The following is a 23,164-nucleotide window of genomic DNA, read 5'->3' as shown; positions in this document are numbered from 1 at the left end:
AGTGTTTCAGTGGTTTTATGTTCTTATTTTGGCTTCATATAATATAAACGCATGTCTTTTTGCAAATAGATGTGGAACAATGTACCCAAATGAGAGTGCAAATAAAAATCCTTGGAGCTGTTAAAACAGTAACTACAAAGCAGATGCTGCCAGAACATTGAAACAGCATCTCTGGAAGTTGAAATGCATACATGAACTTAGAATCCGAACATTCACTTTTCAACGGGAATGAAAGAGACAAATTCCCTGCAGAGTTGCCAACGGAAATTTTAGATAACTCATGGGGCATACATATATCTCTGAATAGTTCTGGCGTTCAAAGTCCTTCCATTAAACTGTCCTCCTCAGCCATCATCTGGAGTCAGAGTCCTTCCAAAGCACCTTCTTCATCGCTCCCTTCACATCCCTGTTCCTCAGCGTATATATGAGGGGGTTGGTCATGGGGATAATGACAGTGTAGAAGAGAGACATGAACTTTTCCTGATCCTGGGAGTCGCTGCTGCTGGGCTGAAAATACACAGAGATGGCTGTGCCAAAGAACAGGGAGACCACCGTGAGGTGGGATCCACACGTGCCAAATGCTTTTCTCTGCCCTGCAGCGGACTTTATTCTTAACACGGCCCTGACAATCCGACCATAGGAGAACATGATTAATGAAACAGGTGTGAGAAGAGTGATGACACTGCCAAAAAAGGTCATATACACATTCATGGTGGTGTCAACACAGGCAAGTTTGAGAAAAGGAGGGATCTCGCAAAGGAAATGGTCTAATTTATTTCTCCCACAAAGTGGTAAAAGGAAGATGAGCACTGTCTGTAACAAGGAATTGGCAAAACCAATGATCCATGAAGCAGAAGCCATCAAGGCACACAGACGAGGGTGCATGATTACTGTATAGTGAAGGGGCCTGCAAACAGCTGCATAGCGGTCAATTGCCATAACTCCTAGGAGAATACATTCTGTACATCCCAAACCCAGAGAGATGAACATTTGAACTACACAACCACCAAAGGAGATGGATTTGTCTGCTCCACTGAGATTAACCAAGAACTGGGGAACAATGCTGGTGGTGTAGCACATGTCCAAAAAACTCAGGTTAGAGAGGAAAAAGTACATCGGGGTGTGAAGACGTGGGTCCAAGTAGGACAATGCAATGATGGTTGTGTTTCCCAGCAAAGTGAAGATGTAGAAAATCAAAAGAATTACCAAGAGGACGAGCTCAAGTTGAGGCCTGTCAGAGAAACCTAGTAGGATAAACCCAGTGAAAGAACTTCCATTTTTCTGTTCCATCCTTTGCTGGCACAAGGCTCCTGTCAAACCAGGCATTTAGCAATTTATAAAAGGTATTTTCCAAGAAAGAGCAGTGTTGAAGAGGAAAATCTATCATGTTCAAAGGCATGGCCACAGGATTTTATATACAACTATTTGAATAAATCATGTACCCATTGAAATTGATATATATTAACTCAATTAGTTCTATACTATTCACAAAAAGTTATATATTGATATTTAATACAAGAAAATAATAAATAAAATACTAAGATCAAATAATGAAACTTGGTTTGCATCAATCATAGATATAATATGTCTTTCAGATTGAGATTAATAGGATTGAAGTACAATCATTATATATATACATTTTAGAGAAATTGGAAGTAAGGAAAAATCAAGGCAGAATGATTAGAAAGAGTAAGAAAGATGTAGACAGAGGGAGAAAGTTTATTTTAAATATGTTTTTCATTATTCTACGTAACTGTATGTGTATATATCTCACATGTAATTGAATAATACAAAAAATCTCTAAAATGCATTCAGATATAGAATAGTATAAGCTAGAATGTACTTATACAAAGATTATATTACATTTGAAGTATCACTAAGAGTGCTGCATGCAAACATTTTGGCAGAATTGTTGTCTCTCTACTCCTAATACGTTATATTTGTGAATGCTATACTCCAATCTTTCTGTATAGTAGTAAAAAATAAACTGTTGAGAGTTTGAAAATATTACCATTCAATTACAGTGCTTAACGCTTGCCCTTGAGATAACTAAAATTACTACACCAATTTAACAAGAACTCCAAAACTTTATTCACTGTGCATAGTCAGTTCATGGGCTTTCCCGATGACTCACCAGTAAAGAACCTGCCTGCTAATGCAGGAGATATAGGAAATGTGGGCTCAGTCCCTGCATTGGGAAGATACACTGGAGAAGAAAATGGCAACCCACTCTAGTACAGAGAAACTGGTGGGCTACAGTCCATGGAGTCATAAAGACTCAGACATGACATAGTGACTAAATAACAAAAATAGTTCACAGCAGAAGTTCAAAACCCAGTAATCATCATTTACCTCTTCTTTCTGTTGATTTCATTTTCACGTATTATCAGCAACTAAAAGCCTGGAATTCCTAAAGAAGATAGGATTATGCGCTATCAACATTTTAATCAAGATAAATATTTTTTAAAGATATCCAATTGTGTAATCTGTGCACAAAGTGTAATGGTGTACAACACTCCCTATGATAAATATTTAGATAGATAAATATATACAAACACAGATGCACTGTCAGTGCAATGACAGGTCAAAGATAGGATGTAAAACTAAAAGTATTAATAATATGAGGGAAGATATAAGGAAAAGTACACTTTGGTATTATAAAAATCTAAGAACATCCATTTACATTAGGTTAATTTTACGTATGCACCTTTCTGGGAGCTATCTTGAAACATTACTTACATCAAACCAAACGCAACACCAGCCCTAAGGTTAGCTGATTACCATATTCATCTACCTATTTATTATTGCATAGACATGATCATTGGTATTCCCTGGTGGCTCAGATGGTAAAGAGTCTACCTGCAATGCGGGAGACCTCTGTTTGATCCCTGGATTGGTAAGATCCCCTGGAGAAGGAAATGGCAACCCACTCCAGTATTCTTGCCTGGAAAATCCCATGGACAGAGGAGCCTGATGGGCTACAGTCCAAAGGAGCGAAAAGAGTTGGATACAACTGACCGACTTCACTTTCACTTTTTCATGATCATACATTAACTTAAGCAACATAAGAAAGTATGTAATTCAGTTCTATTGCATTCAAATGATTAGGCACATAGTGCATTTTTAATTCTTCTAAGGCTTTCAAACTTTGAATCTGAATTGGGTGTAGACCCGCTGCTGTGTGAAAGAAATTGATACAATATTGTCATAAAATAAATGTTAATAAAAACTGAGTAAAGGAAAAAGTGTGAAAGTGTTACTCACTCAGTCACGTCCAACTCTTTGTGACCCTGTGGACTGTAGCCCACTAGGTTCCTCTGTCCTTGGGATTCTCCAGGCAAGAATACTGGAGTAGGTTGCCATGCCCCCCCTCCAGGGGATCTTCCTGGCCCAGGGATTGAACCCACATTTCTGCTCACACTTCTTTTGTCTCCTGCATTGGCAGGCAGGTTGTTCACCGCTAGTGCCACCTGGGAAGCCATTAATGAAGGAAAAGTAAGAGCCAAATGTACAAGCTGGATTTACAAAAGGCAGAGGAACCAGAGATCCAATTGCCAATATTAGTTGGATCATAAAAAAGCAAGGAAATACCCCAAAAATTCTACTTCTGCTTCACTGACTACACTAAAGCCTTTGACTGTTGGACCACAACAAACTGTGGAAAATTCTTAAAGAGATGGGAATACCAGACCACCTAACCTGTCTTCTGAGAAACCTGTATGCAGGTTTCATACAAGAAGCAACAGTTAGAACCAAACATGGAATATGGACTGTTTCAAAATTGGGAAAGGAGTACATCATGCCTGTGTATTGTTATCCTGCTTATTTAACATATACAGAGTACATCATGTGAAATGCCAGGCTGAATGTCTCACAAGCTGGAATCAAGACTGATTGGAGAAATATTGAAAACCTCAGATACACAGATGATACCACCCTGATGGCAGAAAGCAAAGAGGAACTAAAGAGCCTCTTGATGAAGGTGAAAGAGGAGAGTGCAAAAGCTGGCTTAAAATTTAACATTCAAAAAACTTAAGATCATGGCATCTGGGCCCATCACTTCATGGCAAATAGATGAGGAAAAAATGGAAACAATGACAGATTTTATTTTCTTGGGCTCCAAAATCACTACAGATGGTGACTGCAGCCGTGAAATTAAAAGACCCTTGCTCCGTGAAAGAAAAGCTGTGGCAAACTTAGATAGTGTATTAAAAGCAGAGACATCACTTTACTAACAAAGGTCCATACACTCAGAACTATGGTCGTGTATGGATGTGAGAATTGAACCATGAAGAAGGGTGAGTGCCAAAGAATTGATGCTTTTGAATTGTGGTACTGGTGAAGACTCTTGGACTGCAAAAGTCCCTTGGACTGCAAGGAGATCCAGCCAGTCAATCCTAAAGGAAATCAACACTGAATGTTCACTGGAAGGACTGATGTTGATGCTGAAGCTCCAATACTTTCACCACCTGATGTGAAGAGCCAACTCATTGGAAAAGACTCTGATTTTGGAAAAGATTGAGCACAGGAGGAGAAGGCATCAACAGAGGATGAGATGGTTAGATAGCATCATTAACTCAATGGGCATGAACTTGAGATGGTGAAAGACAGGGAAGCCTGGCATGCTGCATTCCTGGGGTTGCAAAGTCCGACCTGACTGAACGACTGAACAACAACCACAAAGACTCAAATGAAAGAAGAGGTAGTGGTGGAGGGGCCCTGGGGAATATTCCTTCATCAATGGTGTAAATGTCCTCCATGTCCCATACTTTAGTGGTAAGGAAAGAAAAAAAAAAGATCAGAAATATAAAAAGGACACATAATAGAAATTTAATACATCATGTATGAGAAGGATTAAGCTAATCTAACTTAACACTCAATCACAGAACAGTATGGAAGAGCACTAGTTCACACACCTCCAAAAACAATACTTAATTAAAAATTCTCACATTTAAAGTTTGAAAAATTAAAGTATCCAAAATTTGAAGGCTGGAAAGATATGCTGCTTGTAGCTAATAATGCTGGGATTCCCTGGTGGTCCAGTGGTGAAGAGTCTGCCATGCAATGTAAAGGACACAGGTTTGATCCCTGGTCAAGGAAGATCCCACATGAGCAGGACAACTATGATTCCACATGCGCGGGGCAGCTATGCCCATCCGCCACAACTACTGTCTCCTGCACCACAACTACTGAAGCTCGTGCTCCACAACAGGAGAAAAAAACTCACTGAGAAGCCGGCGCACCACAGCTAGAGAGTAGCCTCTGCTCACTGCACCTGCAGAAAACCTGTGAGCAGCACCCAAGATCCAGTGCAGTCAAAAATTAAATGAGTAAATACAGAAATAGTTTTGAAAATAATAGTAATAATGTCAGCACTGTTGGTATTGTTGATTGTTTGATATGCACTACAACTTTTACATGCATAATCTCAACTATCTCCAAAACAGTTTGACATTTATTACTGTTAGCCTTCTATATTTGAAGAAATAGACTAAAGTGGTTAAGCAGCTTAGCCAAGATTATTAAAATCCTAAATTTGTAAACAAAAATTAGGTCTCTTGGATATCAAAGTTTGTGTTTTTAGCAAACACATCACTTTATTGCCAGACATGAATATATTAAAATTCAGAGGACACCACTGCACATGGCAGGGTTTACAATTTCATAAGATTTCATTCTTCCTTTGATTTCTTATAAGAATGTGGTCTGTGCAAACCCACAGCAAACATTATCCTCAATGGTGAAAAATTGAAAGCATTTCCTCTAAAGTCAGGAACAAGACAAGGGTGCCCACTTTCACCATTACTATTCAACATAGTTTTGGAAGTTTTGGCCACAGCAATCAGAGCAGAAAAAGAAATAAAAGGAATCCAAATTGGAAAAGAAGAAGTAAAACTCTCACTATTTGCAGATGACATGATCCTCTACATAGAAAACCCTAAAGAGTCCACCAGAAAATTACTAGAAATAATCAATGACTACAGTAAAGTTGCAGGATATAAAATCAACACACAGAAATCCCTTGCATTCCTATACACTAATAATGAGAAAACAGAAAGAGAAATTAAGGAAACAATTCCATTCACCATTGCAACAGAAAGAATAAAATACTTAGGAATATATCTACCTAAAGAAACTAAAGACCTATATATAGAAAACTATAAAACACTGGTGAAAGAAATCAAAGAGGACACTAATAGATGGTGAAATATACCATGTTCATGGATTGGAAGAATCAATATAGTGAAAATGAGTATACTACCCAAAGCAATTTATAGATTCAACGCAATCCCTATCAAGCTACCAACAGTATTCTTCACAGAGCTAGAACAAATAATTTCACAATTTGTATGGAAATACAAAAAACCTCGAATAGCCAAAGCGATCTTGAGAAAGAAGAATGGAACTGGAGGAATCAACCTACCTGACTTCAGTCTCTACTACAAAGCCACAGTTATCAAGACAGTATGGTACTGGCACAAAGACAGAAATATTGATCAATGGAATAAAATAGAAAGCCCAGAGATAAATCCACACACATATGGACACCTTATCTTCGACAAAGGAGGCAAGAATATACAATGGATTAAAGACAATCTCTTTAACAAGTGGTGCTGGGAAATCTGGTCAACCACTTGTAAAAGAATGAAACTGGACCACTTTCTAACACCATACACAAAAATAAACTCAAAATGGATTAAAGATCTAAATGTAAGACCAGAAACTATAAAACTCCTAGAGGAGAACATAGGCAAAACACTCTCCGACATACATCACAGCAGGATCCTCTATGACCCACCTCCCAGAATATTGGAAATAAAAGCAAAAATAAACAAATGGGACCTAATTAACCTTAAAAGCTTCTGCACATCAAAGGAAACTATTAGCAAGGTGAAAAGACAGCCTTCAGAATGGGAGAAAATAATAGCAAATGAAGCAACCGACAAACAACTAATCTCAAAAATATACAAGCAACTCCTACAGCTCAACTCCAGAAAAATAAACGACCCAATCAAAAAATGGGCCAAAGAACTAAATAGACATTTCTCCAAAAAAGACATACAGATGGCTAACAAACACATGAAAAGATGCTCAACATCACTCATTATCAGAGAAATGCAAATCAAAACCACTATGAGGTACCATTTCACACCAGTCAGAATGGCTGCGATCCAAAAGTCTACAAATAATAAATGCTGGAGAGGGTGTGGAGAAAAGGGAACCCTCTTACACTGTTGGTGGGAATGCAAACTAGTACAGCCACTATGGAGAACAGTGTGGAGATTCCTTAAAAAACTGGAAATAGAACTGCCTTATGATCCAGCAACCCCACTGCTGGGCATACACACTGAGGAAACCAGAAGGGAAAGAGACACGTGTACCCCAATGTTCATCGCAGCACTGTTTATAATAGCCAAGACATGGAAGCAACCTAGATGTCCATCAGCAGATGAATGGATAAGAAAGCTGTGGTACATATGCACAATGGAGTATTACTCAGCCATTAAAAAGAATACATTTGAATCAATTCTAATGAGGTGGATGAAACTGGAGCCTATTATACAGAGTGAAGTAAGCCAGAAGGAAAAACATAAATACAGTATTCTAACGCATATATATGGAATTTAGAAAGATGGTAACAATAACCCTGTGTACGAGACAGCAAAAGAGACACTGATGTATAGAACAGTCTTATGGACTCTGTGGGAGAGGGAGAGGGTGGGAAGATTTGGGAGAATGACATTGTAACATGTAAAATATCATGTAAGAAACGAGTTGCCAGTCCAGGTTCGATGCACGATACTGGATGCTTGGGGCTAGTGCACTGGGACGACCCAGAGGGATGGTATGGGGAGGGTGGAGGGAAGAGGGTTCAGGATGGGGAACACATGTATACCTGTGGTGGATTCATTTTGATATTTGGCAAAACTAATACAATTATGTAAAGTTTAAAAATAAAATAAAATTTAAAAAAATAAATAAATAAATAAATGTAAAAAAAAAAAAAAAGAATGTGGTCTGTGGTATTCACAGATCTATATAGAAAAAAATTTATAATAGAATTATAAATTTTTGACAGTCTAAATGTGCAATGACAGGATATATTCCCTGACACACTTTCTCAGAAGAGCAAATACAACCTATGGCTCAGTCTCATGAACATATATACAAATACTGACACATTCATCCTAGATGAACTGCTGGAAAATTTTTCTAAATGTACCTCATAAAGGAAGCATTCACCAAAGTGAAGGGCAAATATAAAATGTTATTTCTTCAAAGGAAAACAACAACACAAAAATGGACCAGTGTAATAAAATGATGATATATTTTATCATCATATCAATAAGGACCAGAAAGGCAGTTGATAAAAGATAAAATCCTGTCAAGATGAAGTTGTTCAAACCATTTGCAATTATACAGAGTAATATTCGTTTATTAGAAAAGGGATGCTGAATGACCAGGTATCTGACAGGTCTAAAAATCAATGATTTTAGACTGAAAAATTTAATGTCAGACAACAAACAAAAGCAACACCAACTAAAACAGAAAAAAAGAATGTAATGTCTTTGTATGTTACAAATGATTCCGGTCCAAGTGGAGATTACACTGGAAGGTAATTAGGATACCAATGTCATATTTGCTTCTTTAAATATTTTTTCTCTAAAGAAATTCAGGAAATTATCCCTTCCTGAGGACACCAGATATGGGAAACTTCAAGATGCATCATCGCAATGATCTCAAGAGTACATTCTGCTGGCCTGGGTCACACCAATCCCTTGCTCCTTCCCTACTCAGCACCCGCCCTTCCTAAAGCTGTTTGCACAACCACAGAAGGCAACGTTCCAAGGTAAGGAATATTATTTGGCTGAGGTTAAGTGGGAAATTTTTATCTCCTTCCTACCACATTTAAAGAATTCTGCTCTTTAATTGGGAATTATCATGTATGTTAAAATACATATCAACTGACCTAACGTAATAAGGAATACTGATATGTAGGAGACAAACTACATAAACAATAAAAACTAGAAATATTAAGCACATTCATCCTAGCTACAGGAACAACAAATACTATCCTTGGTAACCATCATGATATGACATGAAATAGGCAAATTCTGCTATACAAGCTACATATCAATAAATACTTGGATACAAAAGTGAAATAAATGAAAAAATCAAAGTATATGTGTGTATATATAGAAAATATCAAGTGGGTAAAATTGAACAGATTCTACAAAATAAAGATGACATCTTACATAACAATTATTTTTTAAAAGAATATAATAGAAATTATATGTCACAAGAACACAATTCTACTATACTAATTAAGAGAAGAGACATCAAGTGAGAGAGGTTAAATGTTTAATACAGACACATATCAGTGCTAGAGGTATATTTACAGTTATAATAACTGTATATTACTGACAATAATATAACTCAAATTGTAGTGGAAGAAGTATTTCAAGAAAACTAGCTACTTGCTGTGCAAACCAAACATTTTAAAGACAAAAGATCTCAAGATAATGTCTCTTTAAGAGATCTCAAATTATGCAACATTCACTGATAAATTTCAAGTTCAAACTCTACCCTATCCAGTTCCTCAAGGAATCCTGAAAAGGTGCAGACAAAATCCCTGCAACCTCAGAGCCATAACTGAATCAGCTTTGCCTTAATAATCTTCTGTCTCAGCTTAACTCCAATACATTAGGACTGGTCCCTAATGGCAATGCAGGACTTATAAATGAGGAGCAAATGGGTCTATCATGGTATCAGAAATAACAGTTCTGATCACTATGGACAACATTTGGCCAGGTTGGGAAGGAGAGGCTGAAGTAGGAATTCCTTTGCAAGCTGTTTATTGATCGAATGTTCTCAGGATAAAGAGAATCAAAGAGCAAAATAGAGCAAATAATGCTGCTAAGCAAGGATGTGATCGCAAATGGAATAGAATAAGCCTGGTCCCAGAGAAATCTGGAACAGGACTCTCCAACAACTATGCTGATAAAAAGTATTCTATCTTCACTAATACAATCACTGCTACCCACGTGTTGCTGACTGAGCATTTCAAGGGTGGCAGCTAAGGAATGAAAGTTTAAATTTAAATTTAATTCAGGTTAATTTAAATACCTAGTCATTTAAATGTGACTAGTTACTAGTATACAGAATAACAAGCTGTTGAGCATGCATTGTGTCAGATGTAGCTCCACTTGACCCAAAGGCAATCTTTTATATATCCCAAGGATCTGTCATTGACTGCAAGCTGCCCCAACCAAGTTCAGGAGACCTCCTGGCAATGTGGCTCCCATTCAATGATGGCAATTTTCTGAAGAAGGAATGGGCTCTGAAGCTATCGGTCAATACTCATGACAAATATAGTGTGGACCAGTGCACCCGCCAGCCAGTAGAAAAGATCTGATCTGGACACTGAAAGCATTCATACAAAACCTAGAGTCCATTCATACAAAATGTAGAGTCCATTCATAAGTGTGTGCAAGGATGAAAGGACAGTCACCAGTGTACAATACACATCACCTCAGTGCAAGGCCATCAGAAAATTGTCATTTGCCTAATTCACCAATGAATTAAACATTCAGATCACCTTTTCTGGCCCACGTTTCTCCTCTCAAATTGATATTTCTCCTCAATTGAAGAATGATCATTTTTCATTAACAATAAATTCAAAAATGCATTGACACAATTACCAACAAATGGACATTCATTGTTGTAACTGTCAAACCAGCATTTGGAAGATTACTTATGTTCATTTCTTTGAGAAAATGAACATTTTAAAACTACAGATATTGACAATATACTTTAAGAAACATTCTGCAATTTCACAGCAAATAGGAGCTGAGGAAAAAGTGAAAGTGTATAGTCTAATAAGTTCACATTCACATATATGCTATTATTCAATTACTGAAGGACATGTTTTATGACAGCCAAATATCCTGAATTTAAATTGTTTCATATATCCATATTGAGACCCGGGAACACAAAGTTGGCTTCCATAAGGAACACTTAAGTTGAGTTCTTAAATTTGGTGAATTTCTATAGGAGTTTCTGTTTGTTTTGCCAACTGTCATGTATGTTACTCAATTTAGCCTTTCAGGAACACTTGCAACTGAAAACAAACTCACTTACCAATTTCTAAAGTACCACAGAGATCGAGTTCCTGTCCTCTCAGTCTTATTCCCCTTATGTGAGTGTCCTAAGCTCGTTCCCTATCTCATTTCCAGTTCCTGCCTTTAATACAGTACTGGGCATTGGAACCTGGGTATGTAGACTAAGGATGCAGGTTGTATGAAATGGGTACACAAGTTGACTCTGCTAACTTGGAATTGAAATGTCCTTAAATTTCCTTAAGCAAGAAGATGCTTTCTCTTGATAACTTCAAATATCTTCACACGATACTGAAGATCAGCATTGTGTCTAGCTGGTAGGATGACATGAGAAGGCAATTTCAAACTCTCAGGATTCCTTCTGAATATAATGTCTTGGCTCTATGATGGAGAGCTCATTATGAAAGCATGAGATTGGTATGAAACTGCAGTAAAACTGGTCTGGTTAAAATAGTTTACCTGACTGAAGTCTCTGAGGAATGTATGTCCTGAACTGTTAATTAGCTGATGTCACCTAGCTGCCCAGAGATGACAATCCTCAGGGAAAATGAATATCAAGGAGAATGCAAGAGGATACCTAACCTGCCTCTTTTATAACTTCTCATAATTGTCAGAGGTCGGATAATTCCCTTGACTTCTCAGTTACCTTAACTCTCCTCTTTAATTGTTTAGATATTTTACTAAACACTTGAGATTTTTTTCTACCTTTGCAAAAAAAAAAATTATCCATATATAAATAAGAATTCATTAAGTTTCTTAATTTTAAAAGTAAATTAATTTTTATCTAATATTCATAACCAACTTTTAATGGATCACAGAGTTACCAATTAGGCAGTTCCTATCTAATCTTTAAGGTAAATATATTAAAAGTCAGCCACCACATTTTACTCCCAAACTTCTAATATGGCTAAGGAAAAACTACCAGTCCTCTATGACATTATTCAAATTCTATCTGAAAGTTGTAATGATTTACATAAACAAACAGAAAAATTATTGACTTTTTAAATAAAACTTCCATGGTTTGTTTAAGTTCAACTCAATTTTGCATTTATTTCCACATGACTGAGTTAAACAAGATAGCTATAATTGTTAAAGTAAACTGAAGGAAACTTGATGGATATTGTGTGTTTTGAAGTTTGAAGATCAATTAATTTCAAAACAACTTATACACTTGACTATACAGGCAAAAGGCAGAATTAATTAGCATCTGTCCATGGAAGGCTTTAGCTGTACCATCAAAAGCAGCTTCAAAAAATATATAATCTCTTTTCCCCACTAGAACACATTTTCTTTCAAACTAATAGACAACTTCTAATTAGTAGTATAAGCTATCTCAGGAAAAGCTATTTAAATTTGAAGTATCTTGGGTTTTATATGCCATTAATCAGACAAGTATACAGATCTTCTATAACTAATTTACATGCTATAGCCAAGCATTTCCCATAGAACCATAAATGCCAGTTTTTTCTAAATAACATTCTACCCATAGGGAGAAATTATCTTTTCCTTAAAATACTCTTAGAGTAGAATTTTCTCAGTAATCTCTCTACTAGTTAAATTCCATTGTAATATTTATAAGGAGGTCAAGTAAAGATTAGTATTGCATAGGGTGTCCAGAGATGAAGGGAATTACAGACCTGCAATTAACATTTCTTCCTATTTCCATCTTGATGTTGCAAATATTAATTGGAAAAATAATGTTGGATAATAATTTGACATTATCTAGAATGTGATGTGGATGTGACAGATGATGGAAGTAAAGTCCAATGCTGAAAAGAGCAAAATTGCATAGGAACCTGGAATGTTAAGTCCGTGAATCAAGGCAAACTGGAAGTGGTCAAACAGGAGATGGCAAGAGTTAGCATCAAAATTTTAGGAATCAGCTAACTAAAATGGACTGGAATGGGTGAATTTAACTCAGTGACCATTATATCTACTACTGTGAGCAAGAATTCCTTAGAAGAAATGGAGCAGCCATCAGAGTCAACAAAAGAGTGCAAAATGCAGTACTTGGATGCAATCTCAAAACTAACAAAATGATCCCTGTTCACTTCCAAGGCAAACCATTCAATATCACAGGAATCCAAGTCTATGCCCCAAGCAGTAATGCTGAAGAAGCTGAAGTTGAATGGTTCTATAAAGACCTACCAGAGAAGGCAATGGCACCCCACTCCAGTACTCTTGCTTGGAAAATCCCATGGACAGAGGAGCCTGTTAGGCTGCAGTCCATGGGGTCGCTAAGAGTCGGACATGACTGAGCGACTTCACTTTCACTTTTCACTTTGATGCATTGGAGAAGGAAATGGCAGCCCACTCCAGTGTTCTTGCCTGGAGAATCCCAGGGACGGGGGAGCCTGGTGGGCTGCCATCTATGGGGTCGCACAGAGTCGGACACGACTGAAGTGACTTAGCATAGCATAGCATAAAGACCTACAAGACTGACAAGAACTAACACCTAAAAGAGATGTCCTCTTCATCATAGGGGACTGGAATGCAAAAGGAGGAAGTTAAGAGAAGCAGGCAAATTAGGCCTTGGAGCACAAAATGAAGCAGGTCAAAGGCTAACAGAGTTTTGCCAAGAGGACGCACTGGTCATAGCAAACACCCTCTTCCAACAACACAAGAGAAGACTCTACTCATAGACATCACCAGATGGTCAATACCAAAATCAGATTGATTATATTCTTTGCAGCCAAAGAAGGAGAAGCTCTATACAGTCAGCAAAACCAAGACCAGGAGCTGACTGTGGCTCAGATCATGAACTCTTTATTGCCAAATTCAGACTGAAATTGAAGAAAGTTGGGAAAACCACTAGACTGTTCGCATGAGTTCAGTTCAGTCACTCAGACGTGTCCGACTCTTTGCTACCCCATGGACTGCAGCACGCCAGGCTTCCCTGTCCATCACCAACTCCAGGAGTTTACTCAAACTCATGTCCATTGAGTCAGTGATGCCATCCAACCATCTCATCCTCTGTAGTCCCCTTCTCCTCCTCCTGCAATCTTTCACAGCATCAGGGTCTTTTCAAATGAGTGAATTCTTTGCATCAGGTGGCCAAAGTATTGGAGTTTCAGCTTCAACATCAGTCCTTCCAGTGAACACTCAGGACTGATTTTCTTTAGGATGGACTGTTTGCATCTCCTTACAGTCCAAGGGACTCTCAAGAGCCTTCACCAACACCACAGTTCAAAAGCATCAATTCTTCAGTGCTCAGCTTTCTTTATAGTCCAACTCTCACAGCCATACATGACTACTGGAAAAACCATAGCCTTGACTAGATGGACTTTTGTTGGCAAAGTAATGTTTCTGTTTTTTAATATGCTGCCTAGATTGGTCATAACTTTTCTTCCAAGAAGTAAGTGTCTTTTCATTTCATGGCTGCATTCAACATCTGCAGTCATTTTGGAGCCCCCAAAAATAAAATTAGCCACTATTTCCACTGTGTCCCATCTATTTCCCATGAAGTGATGGGACCAGATGCCATGATCTTAGTTTTCTGAATGTTGACCTTTAAGCCAACTTTTTCACTCTTCTCTTTCACTTTCATCAAGAGGCTCTTTAGTTCCTCTTCACTTTCTGCCATAAGGGTGGTGTCATCTGCATATCTGAGGTTATTGATATTTCTCCCAGCAATCTTGATTCCAGCTTGTACTTCATCCAGCCCAGCTTTTCTCATGATGTATTCTGCATATAAGTTAAATAAGCAGGGTGACAATATACAGCTTTGATGTACTCCTTTTCCTATTTGGAACCAATTTGTTGTTCCATGTCCAGTTCTAACTGTTGCTTCTTGACATGCATACAGATTTTCAGGAGGTAGGTCAGGTGGTCTGATATTCCCATCTCTTGAAGAATTTCCCACAGATTGTTGTGATCCACACAGTCAAAGGCTTTGGAATAGCCAAAAAAGCAAAAGTAGATTTTTTCTGAAACTCTCTTGCTTTTTCAATGATCCAGCGGATGTTGGCATTGTTGATCTCTGGTTCCTTTGCCTTTTCTAAAACCAGTTTGAACATCTGGAAGTTCACGATTGACATATTGTTGAAGTCTGGCTTGAAGAATTTTGAGCATCACTTTACTAGCATGTGAGATGAGTGCAATTGTGCGGTAGTTTGAGCATTCTTTGGCATTGCCTTTCTTAGGGACTGGAATGAAAACTCACCTTTTCCAGACCATTCAGGTATGACCTAAATCAAATCCCTTACAATTGTACAGTGGACATGACAAATAGATTCAATGGATTAGATCTGATAGAAAGAGTGCCTGAAGAACTATGGACGGAGGTTTGTGACATTGTACAGGAGGCAGTGATCAAGATCATCCCCAAGAAAAAGATATGCAAAAAGGTAAATTGGTTGTCTGACAAGCCTTACAAATAGCTGTGAAAAGAAAAGAAGCTAAAGGCAAAGGAGAAAAGGAAAGATATACCCATTTGAATCAGAGTGCCAAAGAATAGCAAGGAGATATAAGAAAGCCTTCCTCAGTGATCAGTGCAAAGAAATAGAGGAAGACAATAAAATGGGGAAGACTAGAGATCTCTTCAAGAAAATTAGAGATACCAAGGGAACATTTCATGCAAAGATGAGCACAATAAAGGACAGAAATGGTATGGACCTAACAGAAGCAGAAGATATTAAGAACAGGTGGCAAGAATACACAGAAGAGCTGTACAAAAAAGATCTTCACGACCCGATTAATCACGATAGTGTAATCACTCACCTAGAGCCAGACATCCTGGAATGTGAAGTCAAGTGGGCCTTAGGAAGCATCATTACGAACAAAGCTAGTTGAGATGATGGAATTCCAGATGAGTTATTTCAAATCCTAAAAGATGATGCTATGAAAGTGCTAGACTCAATATACCAGCAAATGTGGAAAACTCAGCAGTGGCCACAGGACTGGAAAAGGTCAGTTTTCATTCCAATCCCAAAGAAAGGCAATGCCAAAGAATGCTCAAACTACCGCACAATTGCACTCATCTCACATGCTAGCAAAGTAATGCTCAAAATTCTCCAAGCCAGGCTTCAACAGTAAGTGAACCGTAAACTTCCAGATGTTCAAGCTGGTTTTAGAAAAGGCAGAGGAACCAGAGATCAACAATGCCAACATCCGCTGGATCATTGAAAAAGCAAGAGAGTTCCAGAAAAAATCTACTTTTGCTTTTTTGGCTATTCCAAAGCCTTTGACTCTGTGGATCATAACAATCTGTGGGAAATTCTTCAAGAGATGGGAATACCAGACCACCTGACCTACCTCCTGAAAATCTGTATGCATGTCAAGAAGCAACAGTTAGAACTGGACATGGAACAACAAATTGGTTCCAAGTAGGAAAAGGAGTACGTCAAAGCTGTATATTGTCACCCTGCTTATTTAACTTATATGCAGAATACATCATGAGAAAAGCTGGGCTGGATGAAGTACAAGCTGGAATCAAGATTGCTGGGAGAAACATCAATAACTTCAGATATGCAGATAATACCATCATTATTGCAGAAAGCAAAGAAGAACTAAAAAGCCTCTTGATGAAAGTGAAAGAGAAGAGTGAAAAAGTTGGCTTAAAGGTCAACATTCAGAAAACTAAGATCATGGCATCTGGTCCCATCACTTCATGGCAAATAGGTGGGGAAATGATTTAAAAAGTGAAAGACTGTATTTTTGGGGGCTCCAAAATCACTGGAGATTGTGACTGTAGCCATGAAATAAAAAGATGCTTGGTCCTTGGAAGACAAGTTTTGGCAAACCTAGACAGCATATTAAAAAGCAGAGACATTACATTTCCAACAAAGGTCCATCTAGTCAAAGCTATGATTTTCCAGTAGTCAGGTATGGATGTGAGAGTTGGACTATAGAGAATGTTGAGCGCTGAAGAATTGATGCTTCTGAACTGTGGTGTTGGTGAAGACTCTTGAGGGTCCCTTGGACTGCAAGGAGATCCAACCAGTCCATCCTAAAGGAAATCAGGTCTGAATATTCACTGGAAGGTGACCCTGATGCTGTGAAAGATTGAAGAGGGGAGGAGAAGGGGACCACAGAGGATGAGTTGTTTGGATGGCATCACCAACGAGATGGACATGAGATTGAGTAGGCTCCGGGAATTGGTGATGGACATAGAAGCCTGGCGTGATGCAGTCCATCGGGTCACAAAGAGTCAGCTGAGTGACTGAACTGAACTGAGAAATGCTTATTTGCAATTACATGCATTTTTCCTATGCTACTTTTTAAAATTCTTATTTTATATTGGAATATAATACACTGAAAGCATAATCTATTTTTTTAATCTACAAATGAGGACTCATCCAAATAAAAAGCATTGGTCTGTTAAAGTCTCTGTTAAGAGGATAATAAGTTAAGATACAGACTGGAAGAAAACATTTCAAGCTACTTATCATATAAAACACTCATATCTCGAATATACAAACAACTCTCAAAACTCTGCAATAGAAAACAACTCAGTTAAAACACACTTGAGCAGATAGCTCCACAATGCAAATTCACAAATGGTAAATAAGCACATGAAAAGATGTTTAGCATCACTAACCATCAGGAAAACACATATTAAGACCATTAAGAGTACCTACCTACTAGAACAACCAAGATGAAAAATATGGGGAAAATATCAAATGTTGGATTCATTGTGGAAAAACTGAATCACTCATACATTTCTAATAAGAATGATACATCTACTTTATAAAAGAGCTTGGATGTTTCTTTAAAATCCAATACACACTGGCCATAGAGCCCAGTAATCACACTTTGGGGCATTTATGACAGAGAAAAAAAATGTATTCCACACAAAAACCTGTGCACAATTATTCATAGCAGTTTTATCTGTAATAGCAAAAAGCTGAAAATTACTAAAATATTCTAAACAAATGATGGTACATCCAAACTATGAAATACCACTTAGCAATAAAAAAGGAATAAGCTGTTAATACAGACAGCATCTTCGATGAATCTCAAGGGTATTATGTTGAATGAAAATAAGTCTATCTTAATAGGTTAAATATTATATGATCCCAGCTTTATCCCATCCACAAAATGAAAAAATAATAGAGATGGGATCAAGTTAGTGGTGCCCAGGAGTGAGGGATGGTTATGGAGAGTGCAGGGGAGGGGAGGAAGGGAGTGTGACTATAAAGGGGTATCACAAAGAAGATGTGAGTGGTCATGGGGTCATTCCATATTTTGATCATGATTGCAGCTACAGGAATCTACATGTGAAAAAAAATTACATGGAACTCTATACATATGTTGTACCAATGTCAGTTTCCTCGCTTTTAAATTGTATTATAGTTATATAATGTATAACCTTTGGGAAAAAGGTCAAAGGTAACCAAGACCTCTCTATACTATCTTTAGACCTTCCTGTTAATCTGCAACTATTTCAAAATAAAAAGTTTTTTTTAAGGATTTGAATAAAACAAGAACTAGAGAATGAGAAAAAGAGGGACAGACAGAAACACAAATCAAAACATAAACGGCAATGAGAGAGAGGAGAGAGGAAGCTGCTCAAAAGGCTAGAAGGTTCCTGTTTACTCATGACATACAGACTCCAGATCTCCCCTCCTCCCAGGGGCACACTGAATCTGCAGTTATACACAGAAAACTGCTTCTAAAAGAAATGTAGAAAAGCTGGGTGAATCCTACACACAGAAAAACCCCACACTAAAATCATTAGGGGTTAAACAAGTAAATCATTAAAAGATGCAGACACAAAATCTCTACCTAAGCCCCACCCTTGGAGCCACAATATACAATCAGGAGGGAAGTCACCGCTGCCAGTTTCTCCCTGAGAAACAAAGTGTCCCACGTCTGGGACCTTCACTTTGAAGGTTTAGACCTGAGACATGGGCCTCCAAAATTCTCTGAAAGTCAACAAAGTTTGTGTCCATGAAATCCATGAGGCTATAATGAACTAAGAAACAGGCTCACCCAGACCCACTGTGGCTATCTCTCCAGGGCATAGCACACAGACACAGACTGAAACCTCCAGCTTGTCCCTGAAAGAAGCCTATTTCCTTATCTTAAAAGCTAAGACTTCTAACACATATCTAGGGGTCAACTGCAATCCTCGCCAAAACCTGAGAAGCCAACAGGTGCCATCATCATGCTCTCCCTCTGTCCCACCCCAGGTCACTGGTGTCTCCGTGAAAAGAGTTTGTGCACACGTATGGCTGCCCAGGTGTTGTGGCTGCTGCCAGAGGGCACACTCCTTGATCACCTGGTTCAGTGGCTTGCATTTCTGGATCCAACAGGACAGTAGCAAAAAAAGAAACAGCCTGTAACTGGCTGCCTGCACCCGCCCACCCAGGGCTCAATGTGGAGGGAACAGACAGAAACACCCATCTCCCAGTCTTCTCCTGAAAGAGGTATAATTGCATATTTGAAAAGTTATTGCCTCGGGTTCTGGTAGATTGCCTATGACGGCAACGATTTACCTTGCCCTGAATGAGGACCTGTGCAGCAGCTCAGATCTCCAAGCTGAAGCTTGAGCAGGGCAGTGCTGCGGGGAACAGTAGGAACTACCTGGACAGTGACTGTGTAAAGTGGCTCCACAGACACCTGGAGAACGGGAAGGACACGCTGCTGTGCTCAGGTACGAGAGGCGTGGGGCCTCCCTGATCCCCCCTCGGGCTGGACCTGACTTCACACAAGGAGTAGATAGTTCCTGTCGGCAGAGGGAGGAATCTGCATAGGTTTTCATATTCTGTACAAGAGAGTGACTCGCCAGTGGCCCCACTTTTCTGAAGGACAGTCTCTTTGGGGAAGAAGCAGGAACCCATCCCTGAGATAACTGGTCAGCGGTTTCTCTTCACCCTGGGTACCATCTTGTGAACCATGACTGTCTCTCAGGGCCAGGTCTCACCCTGAAAACATGTTTGGAGGCCTGACTCCAGCTTTTCTGAGTCATCCAGCCTCCACCTAAGTCAGGACCATTACTCTGTACTCACTCCCTTACATGGTACCTCCTACCTTGGCTCTCACCCTGACTCCAGAACTTTCCAAGGACTTGGGAACATGCCCAGACCTCCGAGTCCAGGCTGGTGTCTGGTGTTTGTGTTGCTTCTTTTCAAACCCACTGTCCTGTTTATTCTCAGGATGGTCACAGGATGCTGCTTCAGGGACCCATGGAGGTAACACTAAATGGGAATTTTCTGATTCATCCTCCACAGACCCTCCAAAGACACATGTGACCCATCACCCATCTCTGACCATGAGGTCCCCCTGAGGTGCTGGACCCTGGGCTTCTACCCTGAAGAGATCTCACTGACCTAGCAGTGTGACACAGAGGACCAGACCCAGGACATGGAGCTTGTAGAGACCAGGCCTTCGGGGAATGGAACCTTCAAGACGTGGGCGGCCCTAGTGGTCCCTTCTGGAGAGGAGAAGAGATACACGTGCCATGTGCAGCACAAGGGACTTCAGGAGACCCTCCCGCTGAGATGGGGTAGGGAGGAGGCTGGGGTGGAGCTTCTTCTCAGATAAAGCTGGAGCCTTTCTGGACCCCTTCAGCAAGAACAGGATTCAAACCTGAAGTCTGGGCCCCTTCTCTTTCCTCCACAGTACCTTCTCAGCCCTGTCCCCAACATAGACATCATTGTTAGCCTGGTTCTACTCATGGTCATTGGAGTTGTGGTAACTGGAGAGTTGGACTATAAAGAAAGCTGAGCACCGGAGAATTGATCCTTTTGAACTATGGCGTTGGAGAAGACTTTTGAGAGTCCCTTGGACTGCAAGGAGATCCAAGCAGTCCACTAAAGGAAATCAGCCCTGAATATTCCTTGGAAAGACTGATGCTGAAGCTGAAACTCCAATGCTTTGGCCACATGATGCAAAGAACTGACTCATATGAAAAGACCCTGATGCTGGGAAAGATTGAAAGCAGGAGGAGAAGGGGATGACAGAGGATGAGATGGTTGGATGGCATCACCAACTCAATGGACATGAAATTGAGTAAACTTCGAGAGGTGGCAATGGACAGGGAGGCCTGGCATGCTGCAGTCCATGGGGTCGCAAAGAGTCGGACACGAATGAGCAACTGAACTGAAATGAACTGAACTGGAGCTGTGATCTGGAGGAAGAAGCGCTCAGGTAGGGGAGGGACGGAGGGATTTGAGTTTTCTTGTCTCACTGGGAGTTTCAAACCCAGGTAAATGTTTACCTGCCTAATTATTGGAAAGTACCCTCCACACACACATGTGGAGTCTGAGCTGATGCTAACAATGACCCTTTTGTAAAGTACATGTGAAATGAAAGACAGATTATTCACTTTGTAATTCCAGTTGGGGGCCTGTCTCTCAGCACGTGATGATCAGAGGGGAGGGTCCCTGCTGAGGACAGACCTCCAAAAGGGCAGTTGGTCCAGTTGCCTCAATAGCACCTTTCTTCATTCTCCTGATTTTGTCCTGGATTTTGGTCACAGTTCCAAAAAATTCTGTGGGGTCCAGGACTAGGGGGTTCCTCTAGGATCTCATGATTCAGTCTTCTCTATGGCCTCTCACTTGATGTTTTCTTCTTGCAGGTGAAAAAGAGGGAGCTACACTCAGGCTGCAAGTGAGTACAGATTGGATGTGGTTCTTGAGACCCTTGCCAGGGTGCAGACAGGAGGCCATGGGGGCCTCCTCAAAATTCCTTCTCTAGTTTCTCTCCTGTGGGTTCTGACCACATCATGTCCACACAGATGTCTGGAGGAAGTTCTCTCTGGGCAGGGTAGTCTCCTGTGCAAATGCACGAGGGTAGGAAAGTGTCTGCATTCAAGGAAGAGCCAGAAGGCAGGTGTGGCTGGCCTAATGAGGAACTGAGATTAGATCCCATGTTTTGTCAGATCATACAGACCTAGATGATATTGGAAAGTGTTGATGTTGTCTGAGTAAGATGTGGATTCGTAAGATGGTGTAAACAGAGGACAATCCATTGTGACTGCCCTTTAGAAGCATCAGTCAGGTTGCTGTACATAATTAGGAGGTGAAGGGTGAGTGCACTAAAGGAAACTGTAAGAAATAGTGCAGTGACCAGGCTGGAGATGCTGGTCTAGACAGCATCTAGACAGTCGGGAGTAGAGCCTGGGAATTTACATTCATAACAAGTTTGATGCTGATGCTGCTGGCTTTCAGATCACAGATTTAGTGGTGAGAATATAGACCAGGATTCCCACATGGCTGTGCATCAGCCTCCCCTCTAGGACTTGCTCATAAGGGATTCCTGGATTCCGTGCCCTACACTCTTAGATGTTCAGTCTAGGAGGAGACCCAAGTATTTTCTAAGAAGGCTGACAAGCAGTCCTGATTCTCAGTCAGATTTGGATCCACTGAGGCTTGTGATCAGAGAGTGATCAGGATGGGGAAGGGCTTAAATCCACACTTAAATGGGAAGAAAAAGTCAAGACATTTTCTGGGAGATACATGTTTTCTCTTCCAAGCAGGATAGGCAGCTGGACATTTTAGAAAGTAGTCTGATATCATAAAGTCTCTGAGTTGCTAAGAGAGCAGATCTAAATGCTCTCACCACAAAAAAAGAAATGGTAATTATGTGACTTTATACAGGTGTAAGCTAAAGTTGTGGTACTGATCATTGTGCAATAGAGAAAAGTATCAAATCACAGGTTGTACACTTACTCAATACATCAATCATATCTCAATAAAGCAGAGAGGAAAAAATCTCTGATAGTTTCCTACATGATAGACTTATGAAGTTCTTCATGGGAAGAAAAGGGATTTCAATTTGTTGCAAAGGAGAGAAAGAGTGAGATTTGTGGTTTTATTTCAGGAAAAGTCACAGAACAGCCTGAGGATTCATAGCCAGCTCAGCATCCACAGTCTCTCCCAGGTGGGGAACCATATGGGAACCACCACCCCTGCACGGGGAGCAGAAGCCACTGTCCACAAAACAGACACTCCCTTAGCTGGAAGATGGACTCTGGTGCTAGGCTTGCTGTCTCTGCTGCCCTTGGCAACTCAATGACACTACCACCATTTACTCTGTGCAGGTCAAAACTGTCAGCATGGTGTCAGCCTCTCTGTCTCAGTTCACTTTAGTTCAAGGCT

At 39.8% G+C, this 23,164-nt stretch overlaps 1 protein-coding gene and 1 pseudogene across 1 annotated transcript; one reads left to right on the top strand and one right to left on the bottom strand.

Moving 5' to 3' along the window:
- Positions 1 to 351: 351 nt before the first annotated feature.
- Positions 352 to 1,299, bottom strand: LOC113881707 (putative olfactory receptor 2B8). The gene has a single exon (XM_027524774.1). The coding sequence runs from the start codon at positions 1,288 to 1,290 to the stop codon at positions 352 to 354; it is 939 nt and encodes a 312-aa protein (XP_027380575.1). The 5' UTR covers positions 1,291 to 1,299.
- A 17,668-nt stretch (positions 1,300 to 18,967) lies between these two features.
- LOC113881492 lies at positions 18,968 to 21,646 on the top strand (annotated as a pseudogene).
- Positions 21,647 to 23,164: the final 1,518 nt, after the last annotated feature.

The sequence above is a fragment of the Bos indicus x Bos taurus genome, chromosome 23, assembly GCF_003369695.1.
Source record: "Bos indicus x Bos taurus breed Angus x Brahman F1 hybrid chromosome 23, Bos_hybrid_MaternalHap_v2.0, whole genome shotgun sequence".
NCBI classification, from domain to species: Eukaryota; Metazoa; Chordata; class Mammalia; order Artiodactyla; family Bovidae; genus Bos; species Bos indicus x Bos taurus.
Note: the sequence above shows the minus strand (reverse complement) of the source record. Positions and strands in the feature narration are given on the sequence as shown.